At 43.0% G+C, this 19,603-nt stretch overlaps 1 protein-coding gene across 2 annotated transcripts in view; it reads left to right on the forward strand.

Annotated features, from left to right (window-relative positions):
- Nucleotides 1–19,003, forward strand: part of DNAJC7 (DnaJ heat shock protein family (Hsp40) member C7) — a 32,992-nt gene extending 13,989 nt beyond the window's left edge. The window contains exons 2-14 of one of the 2 annotated variants that reach the window (XM_080680426.1): nt 1,388–1,476; nt 2,794–2,918; nt 3,515–3,628; nt 4,696–4,770; nt 9,111–9,229; nt 10,318–10,471; nt 11,108–11,272; nt 12,066–12,157; nt 15,273–15,346; nt 15,748–15,894; nt 16,129–16,281; nt 18,190–18,252; nt 18,670–19,003. In XM_080680426.1, the coding sequence (XP_080536552.1) occupies nt 1,388–1,476; nt 2,794–2,918; nt 3,515–3,628; nt 4,696–4,770; nt 9,111–9,229; nt 10,318–10,471; nt 11,108–11,272; nt 12,066–12,157; nt 15,273–15,346; nt 15,748–15,894; nt 16,129–16,281; nt 18,190–18,252; nt 18,670–18,707 (1,408 nt within the window). In that variant the 3' untranslated portion in view covers nt 18,708–19,003. The remainder of the gene's footprint in view (nt 1–1,387; nt 1,477–2,793; nt 2,919–3,514; nt 3,629–4,695; nt 4,771–9,110; nt 9,230–10,317; nt 10,472–11,107; nt 11,273–12,065; nt 12,158–15,272; nt 15,347–15,747; nt 15,895–16,128; nt 16,282–18,189; nt 18,253–18,669) is intronic. The other variant, XM_080680427.1, reaches the window with a different exon arrangement.
- Nucleotides 19,004–19,603: the final 600 nt, after the last annotated feature.

The following is a 19,603-nucleotide window of genomic DNA, read 5'->3' on the forward strand; positions in this document are numbered from 1 at the left end:
CAGGCATGTACCCTTGACCGGAGGCCAGTCCGCAGACCAGTGCTCTACCCACTGAGCCAAACCGGCTAGGGCTATAGCAGGCTATTTTTTTTTTTTAAATATATTTTATTGATTTTTTACAGAGAGGAAGAGAGAGGGATAGAGAGTTAGAAACATCGATGAGAGAGAGACATCGATCAGCTGCCTCCTGCACGCCCCCTACTGGGGATGTGCTCGCAACCCAGGTACATGCCCTTGACCGGAATCGAACCTGGGACCCTTCAGTCCGCAGGCCGACGCTCTATCCACTGAGCCAAACCGGTTTTGGCAGCAGGCTAATTTTTAAAAAATATATCTTTATTGATTTCAGAGAGGAGGGGAAAGAGAGATAGAAACATCAATGATGAATGAGAATCATTGATTGGCTGCCTTCTGCATACCTTCTGCTAGGGATCGAGTCCACAACTTGGGCATGTACCCTGACTGGGAATCCAACCATGACTTCCTGATTCATAGGTCTGATGCTCAACCACTGGGCCACCTGTGGGCAGGCTAATTTTTATATTGATACATTTCTATGGCCTGAGAATGAAGTTATAAAGTATATCTAATGGCACAGCTTCAAAAAAAAATGTATGTTGGGGTTAGGGCAGAAATTCTGATATTACCCAATTGGTGGTTATACAAGGTACTACAGGGATAGTAGAGGGGGCACAAAGTACCCACATATGTGTGATGGGCAGAGGGAACACTGGTGGATGGGTTTTTAGAGCATGGCATTGCAGCCTATACCTCATATGTCCCTGTCATCCAAGTTCTTGGTCTTTGCTGTCACTCTGTTTTCTGTCTTAAACACCAATATGCTGTGCTTTGAACTCCTTTGCCTTCTGCTTTTGCCCTGCTTGTCCTTCCAGTGACAAACGCAAGAGAGTAAATCGTTAAAACTTGAAGGATATGACCCACTTTACATTGAGAAATGAGTTGCCCTGAATGAAATTATCTGTAACTCATTTTTTGTAAGTTCGCTAAAGTGGCAGCAGTTGTGACACAGTGGAAAGGAGGTAAATATATAAAGATTCAGTTTCTGTGTCTAAATTTGCCTGGCATAAGGACAGTGACTTCGGGTGGGAGTAGTGAGGCAAGGCAGGTGACATGAGAGAGGTTTTCTTAGTTTCAGTGTATCTAAGTGACAAAAAATAACACCTGGAGACCATGGATTCCTTCATTAGCACCTCTTTTTGATCCATCAGCCAATCGAACAAATCTGTAAATTCCTTCAAGTGTCACACTAACTTTCAGCTCAATGTGCCAGGCAGGGGCTCTAAATCAAAGATTGCTCTATGAGATTAAAGAGGTGATTTACCTAGGTATAGAGAGTAACATGATTCTCTGTCTCTCTCCTTTTCAGGGAAGCAGAGTCTTTCAAGGAACAAGGAAATGCATACTATGCCAAGAAAGATTACAATGAAGCTTATAACTATTATACAAAAGCCATAGGTGAGATGGACCTAGTGCTTACGCCGGAAAATAATTTGCTAAATACTGTTATAAATAGTTCCTCTCTAAGAAGTAGCATATCTTCAAGCTTAATGGCCACACGGGGGAATTACTTTTTTTTTTTTAATATGTTTTTATTGATTTTTTTTAGAGAGAGGGGAAGGGAGAGGGATAGAGAAATAGAAACATCAATGAGAGAGAAACATCAATTGGCTGCCTCCTGCACGCCCTCTATTGGAGATCAAGCCCGCAACCTGGGCATGTGCCCTGACCAGGAATTGAACTGGGGACCTCTTGGTTCTTGGGTTGATGCTCAACCACTGACCCACACTGGCCAGGCAGAAATTGCTTTTTCTATTTTTTTTTTTAAATATATTTTTATTGATATTTTACAGAGAGGAAGGGAGAGGGATAGAGAGCTAGAAACATCGATGAGAGAGAAACATCGATCAGCTGCCTCCTGCACACCTCCCACTGGGGATGTGCCCGCAACCAAGGTACATGCCCTTGACCGGAATCGAACCCGGGACCCTTGAGTCCGCAGGCCGATGCTCTATCCACTGAGCCAAACCGGTTTCGGCAAATTGCTTTTTCTAACTTAAGTGGGTGGTAATTCTTCTGGCAAATTAAAAGCAACTCCAGAAATTCTAAATGTTACAGCAAAAAGATGCCCACCTAAATGCATTTCAGTCATTGCCTTTTTGAACATTGTCAGGTCTTAGTTATCTCAATCCTCAATTTGTCAACATATTTTAATCCCATGCTAGCATTTTTCTCACCCCCAGCTAAACAAATGCAAATTCATTTTCATATCTAATTATATAAAACACAGTCCAGTAAGAAGGTAAATATACTGACCCCTATTCAAAAAATCATTAATGTACTTTAAAGCTATTTAATGCCGTGTTTTATTTTTCAATTGCACCATTGCTGTCCATTTGCACGGGTAGTCAAAAATTTGATGCCAAAACCGGTTTGGCTTAGTGGATAGAGCGTCGGCCTGCGGACTCAAGGGTCCCGGGTTCGATTCCGGTCAAGGGCATGTACATTGGTTGCGGGCACATCCCCAGTAGGGAGTGTGCAGGAGGCAGCTGATCAATGTTTCTCTCTCATCGATGTTTCTAGCTCTCTGTCCCTCTCCCTTCCTCTCTGTAAAATATCAATAAAATATATTTTAAAAAAAAAATTTGATGGTGGCCTTTTAAAGAGTGTCATCATTCCTACTATAGTTTGATATAGTCCTGAGGGAGATGGCCCTTGAGTTTTTGGAGCAATGACCCATTCTAAACCTTGTTTTACCTCCTTCCTTTCCTGTAGACATGTGTCCTAAAAATGCTAGCTATTACGGGAATCGAGCAGCCACCTTGATGATGCTTGGAAGGTTCCGGGAAGCTCTTGGAGATGCACAGCAGTCAGTGAGGTTGGATGACAGTTTTGTCCGGGTATGTAACGGGCTCTTTGGGGAGGACTGAGTTGCTGCAGTTGACTTCTAGCCCAGGGGTTTTCAGTGTTAACACTATTGATATTTTGGGCCAGATAATTCTTTGTTGTGGGGTTCTCTCCTGTGCGTTGTAGGATGTTTAGCAGCATCCCTGGCCTTTAAGGTATCAGTAGCACCCCTTCCCTGCCCAGCTGTAACAATCAAACATGTCTCTGACATTGCTGAATCTCCCATGGAATGCAGAATCAGCCCTGATTGAGAACCACTTCTCCAGCCATTTTCATCCCATGTTTTGTTTTGTTTAATATATTGATTTTTTACAGAGAGGAAGGGAGAGGGATAGAGAATTAGAAACATCAATGAGAGAGAAACATCGATCAGCTGCCTCCTGTACACCCCCTACTGGGGATATGCCCGCAACCAAGGTACATGCCCTTGACTGGAATTGAACCTAGGACCCTTCAGTCCACAGGCCGATGCTCTATCCACTGAGCCAAACCGGTTAGGGCCCATGTTGGTTTTGTGTTTGTTGCTGCTGTTGATTTCTGTCTGCTTGGCACTCATGCTCCTTGTTGTCCTTCTTTGTGTTTCTTCTAGGGACATCTACGAGAAGGCAAATGCCACCTATCTTTAGGGAATGCCATGGCAGCCTGTCGCAGCTTCCAGAGAGCCCTAGAATTGGATCACAAAAATGCTCAGGCACAACAGGAGGTACGGGTCTGATCCTATCTGTATCAAAGAGGCAAGGAATAGAGACTTGAGAGTCAGAACTGACATCTGGTCTCACTTCTGCCATCAGCCACACCTGGGTGACTGTAGGCAAGTCTCATAGTCTCTCTGAGCCTCGGCTTAATCTGTCAAAGGAGTGCTTTGTTTGTTCGTTTTTTAATTTTATTGAGTTTAGAGAGGAAGGGAGAGGGAGAGATAGAAACATCAGTGATGAGAGAGAATCATTGGTCAACTGCCTCCTGCATGCCCCCTACTGGGATTGAACCTGCAATCTGGGCATGTGCCCTGACTCGGAATCGAACCAGGGATTTCTTGAGCCATACAGGCCTGGTTCAAAGGAGTTTTGAATATGATTTACAGCTTTAGAAATCTGTGCAAATAGGAGGGTTTCTGAGATTGCTACGGGAATAGACAGATTCACCAAGGAACTGATTTGAGCGAGGCTAAAGAATTTAGTAAATTCAGCCCAGGCAGTGTGACTTAGTGGTTGAGAGTTGACCCATAAACCAAGAGGTCACTGGTTCGATTCCCGGTCAGGGCACAGACCTGGGTTTCAGGCTTAATCCACAGTAGAGGGTGTGCAGGAGGCAGCCAATCTATGTTTCTCTATCTCACTCCCTTCCTCTCTCTCTAAAATTAATTAAGAAAACATATTTTAAAAAAAGAATTTAGTAAATTCAAATGTTGATTAAATTGGTAGCAGCTGAAACGTTTTATTTCCATCTCCATATATGCTCAGTTTACCCGTGGATGTATTTTAGTGAGAATCTGCAGGTTTTTTGCTCAGTCCCTGACAATGCCTTGCCTTTATTTTGTATATATCAAGGCATGATTCTTGTATTCCTGAGTTTCTAAGTTCAAATTGAGGGTAAGATTTGGGCGTTGGCCTTTCTGTTAAGGTGTTTGGCTGTATCTTCACCAACATGATTTGTGAAAAGTCTGTGGTCCTGATTTTCTTGAAATAACACATTCATCAGCCTTACTGATTTTTGTGATGGTTGAATCTATAACTTCATTAAAACTTTCCCTTATCTGATTTTCTGGTGTAGTTCAAGAATGCTAATGCAGTCATAGAATATGAGAAAATAGCAGAAACGGATTTTGAGAAACGGGATTTTCGGAAGGTAAAGTACAACTATGAGGAAATCTTATCTATCCTTTCTCACAAAGTTGTGTGTGGGTGTGGGTGTGTGTGTGAGAGAGAGAGAGAGAGAGGGAGAGGAGTAGCATAGTACAGAAGATCTAGAATAGTACATTTAATTTGACCTTTTCTTCCTTTTTTTAAGACATCATTTCTTTTAGAACAGTTGTAGGTTCACAGAATAATCAGGAAGAAGGTAGGTACAGAGATTTTTCATATGCTCCCTGCCCCCACACAAGCATAGTCTCCCTCCTTGTCGGCATCCCCCACTGGAGGTACATTTGTTACAACCAGGTTTTTGGCAATTATGGATAAAGTTTCTATAAACATCCATATGCAGAGTTTTGTGTGGACATTTTTTAACTCCTTTGGGTAAATGTTAAGAAGTGTAATTGCTGGATTATATAAAAATATATTTAGTTTTACAAGAAACTGGCAAAATGTCTTCCAAAGTGGCTATACCATTTTGCATTTCCACCAGCAATGAATGAGAGTTCCTATTGCTCCACATCATCACTAACTTTTTTTTTTTAAAATATATTTTATTGATATTTTACAGAGAGGAAGGGAGAGGAATAGAGAGTTAGAAACATCGATGAGAGAGAAACATCGATCAGCTGCCTCCTGCACACCTCCTACTGGGGATGTGCCCGCAACCAAGGTACGTGCCCTTGACCGGAATCGAACCTGGGACCCCTCAGTCCACAGGCCGACGCTCTATCCACTGAGCCAAACCAGTTTTGGCCATCACTAACTTTTAAAATTATTTTTCACTAAGGTACTTTTTTGTTAATTATATTTGGCTTTATGATGATAAAAAGCAAAATAAATTTATATAAGACTAGAGGCCCGGTGCACGAAATTTCTGTAAGGGGTGGGGGGAGTCCCTTAGCTCAGCCTGCACCCTCTCACAGTCCGGGACCCCTCGGGGAATGTCCGACTGCCAGTTTAAGCTTGATCTCACAGGGTTCCCTGCAGGATTGGGGCCTAAACTGGCAGTCGGACAATCTCGCATTCTGGGACCACTGGCTCCTAACTGCTTGCCTGCCTGCCTGATCGCCCCTAATCACCTCTGCCTCAGCCCCCACTGCTGCAGCTTCATCCAGAAGGACGTCCAGAATGACGTCTGGAAGGTTGTTCAGCTGTCTGGTATAATTAGCATATTACGATTTTATTATTATAGATAATGGTCTAAAAATGTGCTTTTAGGAAAAAAAGAGGAAAAGCCAATTGGAATTAAATACTGGGTTTGGATAATCTATTTTTTAATACATTTTTATTGATTTCAGAGAGGAAGGGAGAGGGACAGAGAGATAGAAACGTCATGATGAGAGAGAATCATTTAATTAATCTGCCGCCTCCTGCACATCCCACACTGGGGATCGAGCCTACAACCTGGGCCTGTGCCATAACTGGGAATCGAACTGTGACCTCCAGGTTCATAAGTTGATGCTCAACTACTGAGCCCCGCCAGCCGGCGTCTATTTTTATTTTAATAATAAGAGCTAGTTTTAACTCCTGCTTTATGGGAGCTTGATGGAGCTAGAAATAAAAACTAGGAGAGGCCCCTTTTACATTTTGAATAGTGTATGTAACCTGACATCACTACCTTTTTGATATTAGGCCTTTCTACAAAAGCACACGACTGCCCTTTATGGAGCTGTGTGATAGTTCATGGAAATTTAAATCCAAAGGGGTTGGCAAATCTGAAATACGGGAAAAGTATAAAAGCTCTAGGTATATTTCTAGGTGTTGTAATAGTTACGCCTCATCTGTATAATAATTCCTAACTCCCTTCTTTAGATGGTACTCAGAAGTAGCTTTCACTAGAGTTTCAAAAGAGGAGATAAAGGGCTCCCAAAAAGGTTAAAAAACACTGATCAGGATTGATTTTCAGGGGCAGTTTATGAGTACCATCCAAGGAACGGCGTTGTCGCTTTATATGTCAGAATTCGCTTGGTGCTTTCTGCAGCAGGTACTCAATAAATGTTTGACAAAAATGTACAGTTAAGAATTATTCTTTTGGTTGTTTTTTTTATTATTATTACTTTAATTAAATTTATTGGGGTGACATTGGTCAACATGAACATACAGGTTTCAATTGAAGAATTATTCTTAAGTCACACACTGTTAAGGTCTTTTATTTGGTAATGCATATATCTGATTAGCTTATGGAGAGTCCCAGCATTAACTTATTTAGCATCCCTCTTCTATCCATTGGTTTTAATAACCACGGTGTCTTCGTAGTGTGATTTATACGTGCATTCTTTTTTTTTGTTTTTGTGTGTGTATGTTTGGAAAGCAATTCTGCATCTTTTCATGTTTTCTGAGGTTTACAAGGGTAAAAACTTTGTCTCAAAAGGCGGCCTTTGGGTTTCATTTCTCCCTTGCCCACTCTGGAACCAGAATCCCCATTTTGTGACAGAATCCTCTGTTTGTGACATCCCAGCCCCCCGCCACTGTAGCTCATGGTGATGTCACAAATGAAGAATTATGATCTTGGCAGGGGGAACAGATGAAGTTAGAAGAAACAAAGATCTTCTTTGCTTGCAGCTGTCCCTAGTCATGGGGAGATGGGGGTGGGAAGTGAAGCACTGAGCCTCTGACACTCCCCATGATGACAGAACCATCTCCATACAGAACGTTGTGAAAGCAGCAGGGTGTGGCTGCTGAAATTTTGACTGACTGCTCTCCACCCCTACCCCCACTACCATTCTTTTCCCATTTAAAGAGGAAAAATTAATGCCATGACTCTGCCATGCATAATACCTGAATTTTCATATTGTCCTTAGAACTTCCAGGACAGTAACCTGTGCCATTGAAGGAGAGGCATCTCTACCACTGCTCTTTTAATACTGCAGAAAGTCTTCCCAGTGGAACAGCTCATGCATGGTGTTTATCTACTTCCCCAGATTTTAAAATTTCATTTTCAAGTGGGTGGTTTTGTGGTTTAAAAGCTAGAAAGTATAAATATATTCAGTGTTAAGTGTTGCCCAACTTACCCTCCATCTGCCTCGATCTCACACCACAGTAGCCACTATTCTTGTTTGTTCTATTTCCTTCCATAATTTTGTTTTACATACATAAGCAAATACAAAAACACTCTTAATTTTCTTTCTTTTTTTTGTATAAAAGATAATAAGCTCTACATGGTTCTGTACCATTGACTAGACCTTGGAAGTCTTTCCATATTAATACATGGAGAACTTCGTTCTATTTTAGAGCCATATTGTATTCCATTATATGAAGGTCTGCATTATCTTAACTAGTCTCCTGTTCGTGGAATTTGAGTTTTTTCTGCTTCCGAGTTTTCAAACTTCATCTCTTCCTGATCCCTATGGCCAGATTATTAGAGGGAATGAGTAACCCTTAACTCCAGACTTCGCCTTTGGAGGAGGCGAAGTTATTCTTGGAGGAGACTATGATTCAGCAAGGATTTCCCAGGAGTAGCAGCTAAACCAAAAAATGAAAGCTCGGAGAACAAACTTCTAAAAAGAAAAAAATAGAAATATATGGAGAGCCTTTATGAAACTTAAAGAGGGAACTAATCCCAGCTGTATGCGAGTGTATGTGCTTGTGGTGGGGAGATACTTGGCTTCTGGTTTGTATAGCACCATGTTGAACATAGTAATCTGATACGGTTTATTTCTGACCATTTTAAATGAATTGTTTTATTGGCATATTTCTCTACTAAAATAAAAGTGGAAGAGTGGTCACCAGGGTACTTGAGATTTGAGGTTCCTGACACAGGAAGGAAAGAACTGTGAGCAATTTCAATAACATAGAGAGCAATGATTCCATACCAAGTTATTTTTGGTACTTCTTGACTTAACGAGGCTAAGCATGATGAACTATACAAAGTAGCAAGTAACAGTTTCTACATTAGAAGAATAGGAGTTTTTGATCATAGTCATTGTGGATATGATTCACTGTGGAGGCAGCTTAGCATGGTGATTAAGGTTATAGGCTCTGAAGTCTTAGTGTTTAAGATCAAATCCTGTTTCTATTGGTCACTTGAACAAGTTATTTAATCCCTGTGCTTTAGTATTTTCATCAGTAAAGTAAGGGTAATAATATTACCTATTTTATAAAATTGTGTGAGCATCAAATGAGTTAATATACAAAGTACTGTTAAATATTTGCTATCATCATTATCATGTGGATCAACTGCTTTCCTCATTTCAGTGGTTTAATCAAATGAATTAGGTATGTTCTTAAACTGATATTACACTCCTTTGAATCTATTACCTGTGACAAAACTAAGATGAAGATGTTTCTGGAGTCCAGGATGAAGAACCTTATTTGCTTTCTTCCTCCCTGTAGGTGGTTTTCTGCATGGATCGTGCACTAGAATTTGCTCCTGCTTGCCATCGCTTCAAAATCCTCAAAGCTGAATGTTTAGCAATGCTGGGTCGTTATCCAGAAGCACAGTCTGTGGCTAGGTATGAATTCATGCCAGTTCTGCATTGAAAAGTCAGATTCTACTGGATGGGTGCTGTCCACAGCTGTAGCTACCATGTGTCCCGTAGGTAGGCCAGGGAGCTGACCAGACCTTCCTGGGACTTAAAACCAAATATTAGACTAAATTTGAAAACCCATAAGGAATATAGGAGTATAGTACTTAAGCTGTATGTGAAAGAACAGGTGTGTGAATTTGTTGTTTTTATTTGTATTTATTTCTTTAATGTTTGAATTGGTTTTAGAGATAGAACGGGAGAGAGAAAGAAAGAAACATTGATTGGCTGCCTCCTGCACACCCCCTACTGGGGATTCGGCCCACAACCTGGGCATGTTCCCTGACCAGGAATCGAAACCATGACCTCTTGGTGCATGGAACAATCCTCAACCAACTGAGCCACACTAGGCAGGGCATGGTTTTTATTTTTTAAATGTCCTTTTCTGGCCCTGACCAGTGTGGCTCAGTGGCTGGAGCGTCGGCCTGGGGACTGAGGGGTCCCGGGTTCGATTCCGGTCAAGGGCATGTGTCTTGGTTGCGGGCACATCCCCAGTGGGGGGTGTGCAGGAGGCAGTTGATCGATGTCACTCTCTCATCGATGTTTCTGGCTCTCTATCCCTCTCCCTTCCTCTCTGTGAAAAATCAATAAAATATATATTTTTTAAAAAATGTCCTTTTCTGTCCCAGGGGGTTGCAAATTCTCTAAATATAATAAATATTTCAAGCTTTGCAAGCTATGTGGTCTCTGTTGCAATTGTTCAACTCTGCCTGTGTAGTGCAAAAGCAGCCATAGAGAGTAGATTAATGAATGATGTGGCTTGGTGTCAATCAAATTTTATATACAAAAACAGGTGACAGGCAGGATTTGGTCCTGTGGGCTGTAGTTTGCTAACCCCTGTTTTAGTAAAGATTGTGAGACATGTATGTGGTTTGGGGAAAATTCTTGGGAATCTGTCTACCTTTGGATACTTCCATGTTAGACACATGGTCAAGGGGGAAAAACCCACAAATAAAATAGTAATGGCGGGGAAATCCAAACCACAGCTAAATGTGCCCTCTTTCTTGCTACTGCAGTGACATTTTACGAATGGATTCCACCAATGCGGATGCTCTGTATGTCCGAGGTCTTTGCCTTTATTATGAAGATTGTATTGAGAAGGCAGTTCAGTTTTTTGTACAGGCTCTCAGGATGGCTCCTGACCATGAGAAGGCCTGTGTTGCTTGCAGAGTAAGTTCTAAGCACCAGATCTATGTGGTAAAGAAAGCTTCCTTTTTGAGCCTTTAAGAGTTTGGAATGGAAGGTTTTAGAATCACAGGAATGCTTGTCAGAATGCTTGGTTATTTTATTAGCAAGATTTCAGGGGAGCATTTGAGATCTTGCTCCCTGGCATATGTCATCAGGTTGACTCAGATATACTCTTATGAAAATTCTCTAAATTAAAAAAAAAAAAAAAAAAGGATTTCAGAAATACTTTAGTTTGCCTAAAGATACATGTGATCAGATAGGTTAATATTTAAGTGGTTTGTTTTTTTTTCTTCCCTTAGTGAAGAAAGGGTAGTGATGCTTAGCCTGGGGAGTAGAGGTAAACCCTGGGAAACACAGTCCTCCTTGGTATTCTTTTATAAATCTAGATTTCTTCTGTCCACTCTGTAGGAAGCACAGTGAAGAACAAATAGCCCAGGAGGTGGGGTGGGGTGGGATGGGATGGGATGGGATGGGATGGGATGGGATGGGATGGGATGGGATGGGGGGGCTGTGTGTTGCTGAACTACTAGGATCAAGAAATTGAAAATAGGGTAGTTTCTGTGCAGGGTTCTGAGGGTTTTTGGAAGTGAACTGACCTCCCCTTGCTTTTCTCTATAGAATGCCAAAGCACTGAAAGCAAAGAAAGAAGATGGAAATAAAGCCTTTAAAGAAGGAAATTACAAGCTAGCATATGAACTGTACACAGAAGCCCTGGGGATAGACCCCAACAATATAAAAACAAATGCTAAACTCTACTGTAATCGGGGTACGGTTAATTCCAAGGTAAGCACTTGGTCTGGGTCTGGGGGCCTATGGAGATATTTTTAAGGGACATGGAAGAGGTCTTGGGAAATCTCCCCACTGAGGGTAACCCAGGAGACAGGAGGAAAAGTTGTTTAATTGGTATCTCAGCTTATTAAGAACTTCCTTCTGAGAAGCAAGCTCTTATCTTTTCTGTGGAACTTAGGGGCACTTGAGGAACGGTGTAAGGTCCTTTTCTTCCAGAGAATGACAGGAGCTCTGGGACAGTTGTTGAAGCAAGTATTGTTGCTTCTTTTTGCCTAAGCAAGTGACTCTTTAGGAGTGATTTGGAGGAAATGAGAGTATGAGGCAGGCTTGGGTTTTTTTTCGTCAGCATAACTGATGGCCACCATGCTCAGTTGAAAATAGAGTGCCCCTGTGGTCCTACACATCGTAGAAAACAAGAGTAGACTCCTTGCAGAGTTCCAGCAGTTAAAAATCCCAGTAATCCTGATCCCTCTAGTTGGTCTCTAGAAAAATGGGGGGCAGGAACCACCCTTACTATTTCCACTATTGAGCACTAACCTGGAATAGTAGAGGTGGTTTTATCCTTGCAGATAAGTGTGCCTGGCTTCCGTTACTTAGAGAAGAAACCAATTTCAAATTTAGTGGCCTTAGCCCACTGAGATAGAGACTTTCCCAGTGACCAATAACAAGTGTGACAGTTGGGGAGCCAGCATGACTGATCCTCTTAGAATTTTGAAGCCATGCTCACAGCTTCTGGGCTCCCTCGATCACCACCATGTGAAGTATGACTGCTCTCTCTCTCCTGAAGCTTAGGAAACTAGATGATGCAATAGAAGACTGCACAAGTGCAGTGAAGCTCGATGACACTTACATAAAAGCCTACTTGAGAAGAGCTCAGTGGTGAGTGCCTCTGCTGGGTGGGGGGAAGAGGGAGTTGCTGCTGGCCTGCCAGGGGAATTGCATTATGGATGATGAAGCAGACCCGGGGATGTTGTGAGGTCATTTGGTCCTTCCCCCTGCCTCTAGGTGGGATTGTTCCAGCCCTAAACTATGTTTATAGACCTCCAGCGGAGGAGATTGCACAAGCTCCCTCAGTCTCCCATGCCTGTGTCTTACGCCCCTCACGGTCAGTAAGTTTCCTCTGATGCCTGACCCAAATACCTTTTGTTAAAGTTTAAATCCATTTTCTTTGGAGATTTTGTTTTGTGTTGTACACTTTTGCTCTAACTTGGCACAGTGCTTGGAACATAGTAAGTGCTCACTCAATAAATGTTGAATGAATGTATGGTGTTTGGAAGAAGAATAATCTTGGAGACAGTTGAGAGTCTTGCTTAGCCTATTTGTTTGGGTTAGGAAAGACAGTCTTAAAGTTAGAAGAGATTTAATCTAGCTCAACCTCCCAGCAGTATAAGGAACCCCCTTTGAAAATACCCATCTGACTAGCTGATTTCCAAGCCAGGATCATGCCTGCCTCTATTGCCCAGAGCATACTTGTTCATCTTAACTCTTGGACCCATCAGAGTCTTCTCCATGCAGGAATATTAGCAAGAGCTAGTGGAGACCCTTTTCAAAAATTAATCTTATTTCTTTCTTTCTTTTTTTTTTTTTTAATCTTCACCTGAAGATATGTTTAGAGATGGGGGAGAAATGTAACATTAATCAGTTACATCCCGTACATGCCCCAACTGGGGATCGAACCCGCAGCCTAGTTATGTGTCCTGACGGGAAATGGAATCCACAACCTTTTGGTGTACAGGATGATGCCCCAACCAACTGAGCCACTCAGCCAAGGCAAATCTATCTTTTTTCAGATTCTCTCCCAGGCAAAGAACCTCCCATTTTTTACATTTCTAATGGAAGACCTAGTTGTTGTATACTGATCTTCCATTGCCCCTTCAGTCCTCATTATGAAATGTCATTTCTAAAGAGTAGGTGCTGTACTGATGCCTGATGAGCCTATCATTCTTTAAGTCCCAAGTCTCATCAGTGGTGTAGAAGGTGGCCTACCTCCCATTTAGTTTTCCCAAAATTATCCACATTTTTAAAAAATAGGAAAACTGCTACTGTGCGTGGGGGGCAGGGGTGTTGTTTGTTTTGTGAATTTTGAAGTAGAGGAATAAGTCTATGAAACAGAAACAATGCAAAATTATAGATTCTGTGAGACCAACTGTCAGTTATCTCATCTTTACAAACCACTGACAGACAAATATGGAACCTCGGAAAGATAAAAGAGTACCCTTTGACCCAACTAAAGACTTACTTTAACAGATGCATAATACTGTATACATGTTTACTACAGTTTTAACTAATAGCAAAAATGGAGAATCATCTTTATGTCTAGATACATGATACTGTAATAGCAAGAGAATAGACAGTCTTGATTTGTTAGGAGGAGGATGAATGGAGGTTACTTTTTTCATATGGGTACAATAAACAAAAATCAGGAGTTGCTTTGATCAGAGATATATCATCTTTGTGGTAGAAATAAAACTGTCCTCTGAGTGGCTTCGCTTTTGAGATCCCACCACAGGGGGCAGCAGAACTGTTTGGCACAGTTGGCTGAGAATTTGGCCTCAGTCCCCACAAGAAGAATTGGAGATTAGCTCAGACCAGGGGCCTGATTATTGTCGCAGTCTGCCTCACTTTGTCCCTGAGGTTGGGGAGATGTCAGATCTTTGCTGTATCTCCCATCATGAGCTGGCATTTCCCATTTTTCCCAAGGCTTTGCTTACTTTTCTTCAACTTTAGAAAAACTTTTAAATGTAAGAATGTCCTAGAATTTTTTTTTAAGTGTGAGGTAAAATGCAAATCACTGTAAAACCAGCTTGTTGAGCATATCACATATGGATCTGGAAAGTTCATCAAGGTTGCTTGTCAGATCATTCTACACCCAGGGCTATCAGTTACCAATTTTTTTTCACTTCAGTTTATATTATACTTCATCTTGTAAATGGGTTCTCTGAGCTCCTAATAGCATTTGTGTTCATAGGGCATGGTTTAGTTACCATTTTTTTAAAGGCATAAATCAAGATGTTGACAGAAAGTCAGAGATGCCTCAGCTGTTGGGCTTCTCTTTGGCCAGCCACATAAGCAGCACTCCCTCTGCCTGGCCTGCAAGCCTGGTGGGCTCTGTGATGTTTGGGAAGATGGGCCTGTGTGGGAGCATTGGAGTAAATTGAATCTCTCTTGTGCAGCGGCCAGCTGCACCGCATAGTCACTTCCCACTCCTCAACTGACAGTGTCTGTCTCTACTACTCCTAGCACATTCTGTATAATTGGTATCCAGTCTTGGTGCCAGAGATCTTATCAGGACACAGAAGAATGCCCCCTTTGCTTCTGTGGAAGAAACCCTTAAAAGGTCTGGCAGTCGGCCTATCAAAAGCTAGATTCTTCCTATCTTGGGCCAGGGCCCCTCCTTTCTTCTGCACTATCCAAATGGAAGGAAGCAAACCTAAGTTTAGTGTGTCCTTTTCTGTCTCACCTACATCTCTCAGATTGATTGGTCTTAATGGAAGCATTTGCCAGTGGCCACCACCTTGACCTTGATCCTTCTAGTGGCTCACTAATCCCACTTTCACTCTGGATTGAAGCTGGCCCTGCATGTTTATGGCACTCTAGGTTTCAAAGTTCTTCCATATCCATTTATCTCACTTGATAATTTTTCTCATGTGTTTTAATCTCAAGTAATCAAATGGGTGCTTTCACATTGCCTTTCCTAAGGCAGGCCAGATGCCTCTTGGTGGCTCTGTGAAATCAAAGGGAAGTTTCTCTTGGTTGCTTTCTGCTCAGAGCAGACTATCACTTTGCGGGTTGGGTGCAAGTGGCATGAGACTTCTCTATTTTTCTCAAGGAAGTATGGTAGTTAATTTTTTCTTGCTAGGTTAAGGACTACTGTTTCATGAAGCATCTCAACCAAAAGTCTGTGTCTCATGCTTGAGCCATGCCTCTTCCTCTAGAGTGATACTGAAGGCCATTGCCATTTATGTCACTCTACTGCCCTGTATTTCCTTCTCAGTTACATGGACACAGAACAGTATGAAGAAGCAGTGCGGGACTATGAAAAAGTGTATCAGACGGAGAAAACAAAAGGTAAAGGTATTTGGGAGCATGCTTCTCAGGAAACGGTGTGGCCTTACTTGTAGGCCCTAAAAACTGGACACGGGTAATTTGATTCAGGGATCATGGTTGTAGCTGGAGCTTATTCTATCACCAGCCAAGAAGAAGTGAACAGAAATCCTGAGTGCAGAACGAGGCATCTATTTTTCTGGTCCCAAATCTTGCCTGTTAATTTCACAACCTTTTCTATGTGATGAGACTGATGTGAGAAACTCTTAAGTATGAGTAGATTTTTTTTAAATCTCTAGGCGGGAAACACACCATAAAAGCCCCTGGTATAGTTAACAAGGCTACTGACTCCAAGACATCGGGGCTGGGACCTGGTAAGGGAAGCCAGATCAGATTTGTCCTTGATGCTAGATGTCTCCCTTTAGAACACAAACAACTCCTTAAAAATGCACAGATGGAACTAAAGAAGAGTAAGAGGAAAGATTACTACAAGATTCTGGGAGTGGACAAGAATGCCTCTGAGGATGAGATCAAGAAAGCTTATCGGAAACGGGCCTTGATGCACCATCCAGGTAGAGCGGTGGGGAGTGGACTCCATGGGAAGAGCAAGCCAGGCTGGCCCACTACCAAACTCAGTCCAGAATGAAAGCCTCAGAGAGGCTCTTCACTGGGAAGAAGGTGTTGCTAAGTTTGGTACCCTCCAAATTTTGAGAAGTACAGAATTCTTAGGTCAGACATCAACTGGTCTTTCTCTTAAACTTCTTTCTTGAGACTCTGAGACAAGTTCCCTGAACTCCCCCCTTTAGATCGGCACAGTGGAGCCAGTGCCGAAGTTCAGAAGGAGGAGGAGAAAAAGTTCAAGGAAGTTGGAGAAGCTTTTACCATCCTCTCTGATCCCAAGAAAAAGACTCGCTATGACAGTGGACAGGACCTGGATGAGGAGGGCATGAATATGGGTGGTGAGTGGTTTGGGCAACCTGGGATGCATCTGATAGCTGTAGAATTTTAGAATTTTTTTGAAGACACTCCAGAGGGAGAGTCTGTGTAATCAGCCAGTGGCGCGCAGTGATTCGTAAAGCATACCCTTGATCTAGACCTGTGGCATGTGAGGCACCGTCGGGGTGCTGGAAATAATCAAACAGGTTCCCTGACCTCCAGGAACCCAGTCTAGAGGTTTGCAAACTTCTGCCTGCAGACCAAATCTGACCCCTGATCTAATAGACATGGAATCGAGTGAGTGCAATTAAGTGTAGCAGGTGCCCAGGGGGCACTAGGGAGTAAGTTTAGCAAGGGAAGGAAGGCGTGAAAGTCAGAAAAGTAAACCACCCTTGGGAGTTCCAAGGGGCTCTGTAGGATAGAGGTTGCTCAAGGCGGGCAATGTGGAGAGACGAGACCAGAAAGGAGCTAAAGCAGACCTCAGAAGGCCTAAGGGGCTGGAGTAAGGATTATGGGCTTTTCCTATTGGCTGGAATTTCTTTTGTCCCCTACTGCAAAGTGTATTCTGATATTTATTTGCATCATACATTCCTGTAAGCACTCACAGATTTTAATTTCCCCCAAAAGACTTAGAATGAAGTAAAGCATAGCTATCAACATCATTGCTCACTTTGAGCTCAGTCAGAGATAAGAGAGGCCTTGAACTATGCCCACTTCTCAGACCACTGTCTCTAATGCCAACCCCTTTTCCTTCACTAAGAAAAACTGTTGGAATTTAAAATAAGATTGATACTGATATATAGATAACCCTGACCTCTCCAGTTCAGTGAGAGAGAAAAACCTAGGTTTACCGGTAATGGAGCTACAATCCGTCAAGAACTATTTAAAAATAATTTTAAGTAGGGGAGTTATGAACCAGATTTAGGCTCTGGAAATACATTTGTGATGGCAGCAAAGAGAGGTGGTTTGGAGGAAGAGAATAGCAAGGGAGGGAAGACAGTAGATGGGAAGGACTGGCAGGCACAGTTGGGAGATGGTGGGCTCAGCAGGAGTTGGTTGCTGAATGTTGGGAGAGGGAAGGGACGAAGTTGAGAGTGGCTCTGGCATGGCAGACTTAATGGGGCCATTCACTGAGCGAGGGGACCCAGGAAGATGAACAGGTGTGCTGACAAAGAATTCACTTTTGGACACTGTGCCTGTGGAATTCAGTGGTGGAGATAAATCTTTCTGTGCAACTTAGGCAGCGGTTGGGGACATCAGACCTGCTGTGGCCTCATGACAAGGACACAGTGCTGGAGTTGGAATTATCCGTTATTTTGCTTTTACTGTCCACATGATCTTGGGCAAATTACTTGAGCTCCCTACTTATGTTTCATTGAATATAAATTGGTAATGGTACTTAATCCTGACAAACTGTTATTAGGATTAAATGATATATATGCAAAGTACCCGGCGCCATGATTGGCGCCTAATTGGTGTTTTAATAAACCACAAGTTTTCTGGAATACAGTTTATACAGCATAGAATCAAACAGATACAATAAATTATAGGTCTTATATTTATTCTTGGTAGTATGTGATAAATTTTAGCCTTTTCAATAGCAGCCCCAAGCATTATAGGGAGATAGTGTGGGGAAAGTCATTGGCATTCCCAGTTGTGGAGAAGAGAGGGTTGAGGCAAAGAACGCTCTCCTTTGGGGCTGCACTTGGGAACAGAAGGGAACATGGCCCAGGAGTGGGGTCAAGTGGTAAGATTTGCATGGGGTGGGGCAGATTTCCTCACCTCTAGTCTGAAGTTTGGGGAACTGAGGGAAGTGATACTATCTGGGAAAGCTTTGGAGACCCATTCTCAGTGTCATGATAAATTCCCCTTCAAACACTTCTATTTTTTTCACCTTTTTGTTCCTTCCCTGTTTCTCACCTTGCCCACAGATTTTGATGCAAACAATATCTTCAAGGCATTCTTCGGAGGGCCTGGGGGCTTCAGCTTTGAAGGTGGGTATGCCTGCTGTTCTTGGGAGTCCCCAGTTAGGCAGCTCTTTGATAAGGGGGGGCTCATGCGTATTCTCATCTAGTAGTGCCTCGTATTCTCATCTAGTAGGGCCTCTGTCCCCTCCAGTGTGGCTGAGGATAGCAGAAGGGAGCTTTCTGGGCACACCTTGCCTTATTGCCACACCTCCACAGGGTCAGGGAAGCCTTGCTAAGCTACCTAGTACCAGGGCTTTTCTGCAAGAGGGGACGTGTTAGAAGCTACACATACACTCACAACATGCTCATGTGCTCCCTTACACCCCAGGGCCCAGGCTTTTTCTCTGACTTTGAAGCAGCCCTTGGAGACTTCTCCATCAGCAGAGCAAAGTGTTATTTCCTAGAAAATCCAGAGTCAGCTAACGAGCCCTTCTTTCCTTACAGCATCTGGTCCCGGGAATTTCTTTTTTCAATTTGGCTAATGAAAGGAAACCATCCAGAACCCAGAAAATGCCGACTTGCTCAGTTTAACCTTGAATGTGGACACAATTCACCTCCTCCCTTCATCATGTCTCCATGTACTTAGAGCAGTTTCATTTTCTCAGTTGGATGCCCTGTGTCTGTGAGTGGGATGAAGGAAAGGGAGCCAGCGCCGAAGACTGCGGGGAGGGGAGGGAGGTGGGGGGTGGACAGGGAGGCAGCTTGTGAATTTTTGTTTTACTGTTTAACTTTATTAAAAAAAAAGAGAGAGAATAAAACGTTTTGATCCTTTCTGGCACTTTGCTCTGCCAGCTGCTTTGTCAGTGGACCAGAGCTGAGCCCCCAGCACAGACCCAATGCTGACCTGGTCTTCAGGCTCGCAAGCTGCCCCACAGGGGTGTGGGCATCCAGAGCCTGGTGGCAGGCGGGGTGCTGGCTGCCTCTCCCAAACCTGTTTAGCATGGAAGTGCTGCGCAGGTGCTGGGTATGCTGCTGGGCCCAGTCTGTTGTTGTCAGTCATGGGAACTGAGCTCAGAAAACATGCTTATTGTATGTGGAGGCCACCAGAAATCACTAGAAGCTGTGTATGTCCAAAGCTCACATAGAGCATGGGTGGATGTGTGTCAGGCCAGGCTAACCTAGACAGAGGTTTACATAGACTCTCACAGTTCCTCTTGCAGGTTTGAGGGAGATGGAGACGTGGTAAAACCCTGCCTCCTGGGCCCAGGGGTCTGGTTGCTGACATTCACCCACACAGTTGGAAACATTGTTCTTAGCAGATGCCCTCACTTCTCCACTGGTTCCCTTTCTGCATGGGCAGCAAGTGGAGAAGGAAGCTGTGGTGCATGTCATGCTGGTCGGGTCAGGCTTAGTGTTTGTGGTGAGGAATCTTGTTGGG

This window comes from Plecotus auritus, assembly GCF_963455305.1.
Source record: "Plecotus auritus genome assembly, chromosome: 7".
Classification (NCBI taxonomy): Eukaryota; Metazoa; Chordata; class Mammalia; order Chiroptera; family Vespertilionidae; genus Plecotus; species Plecotus auritus.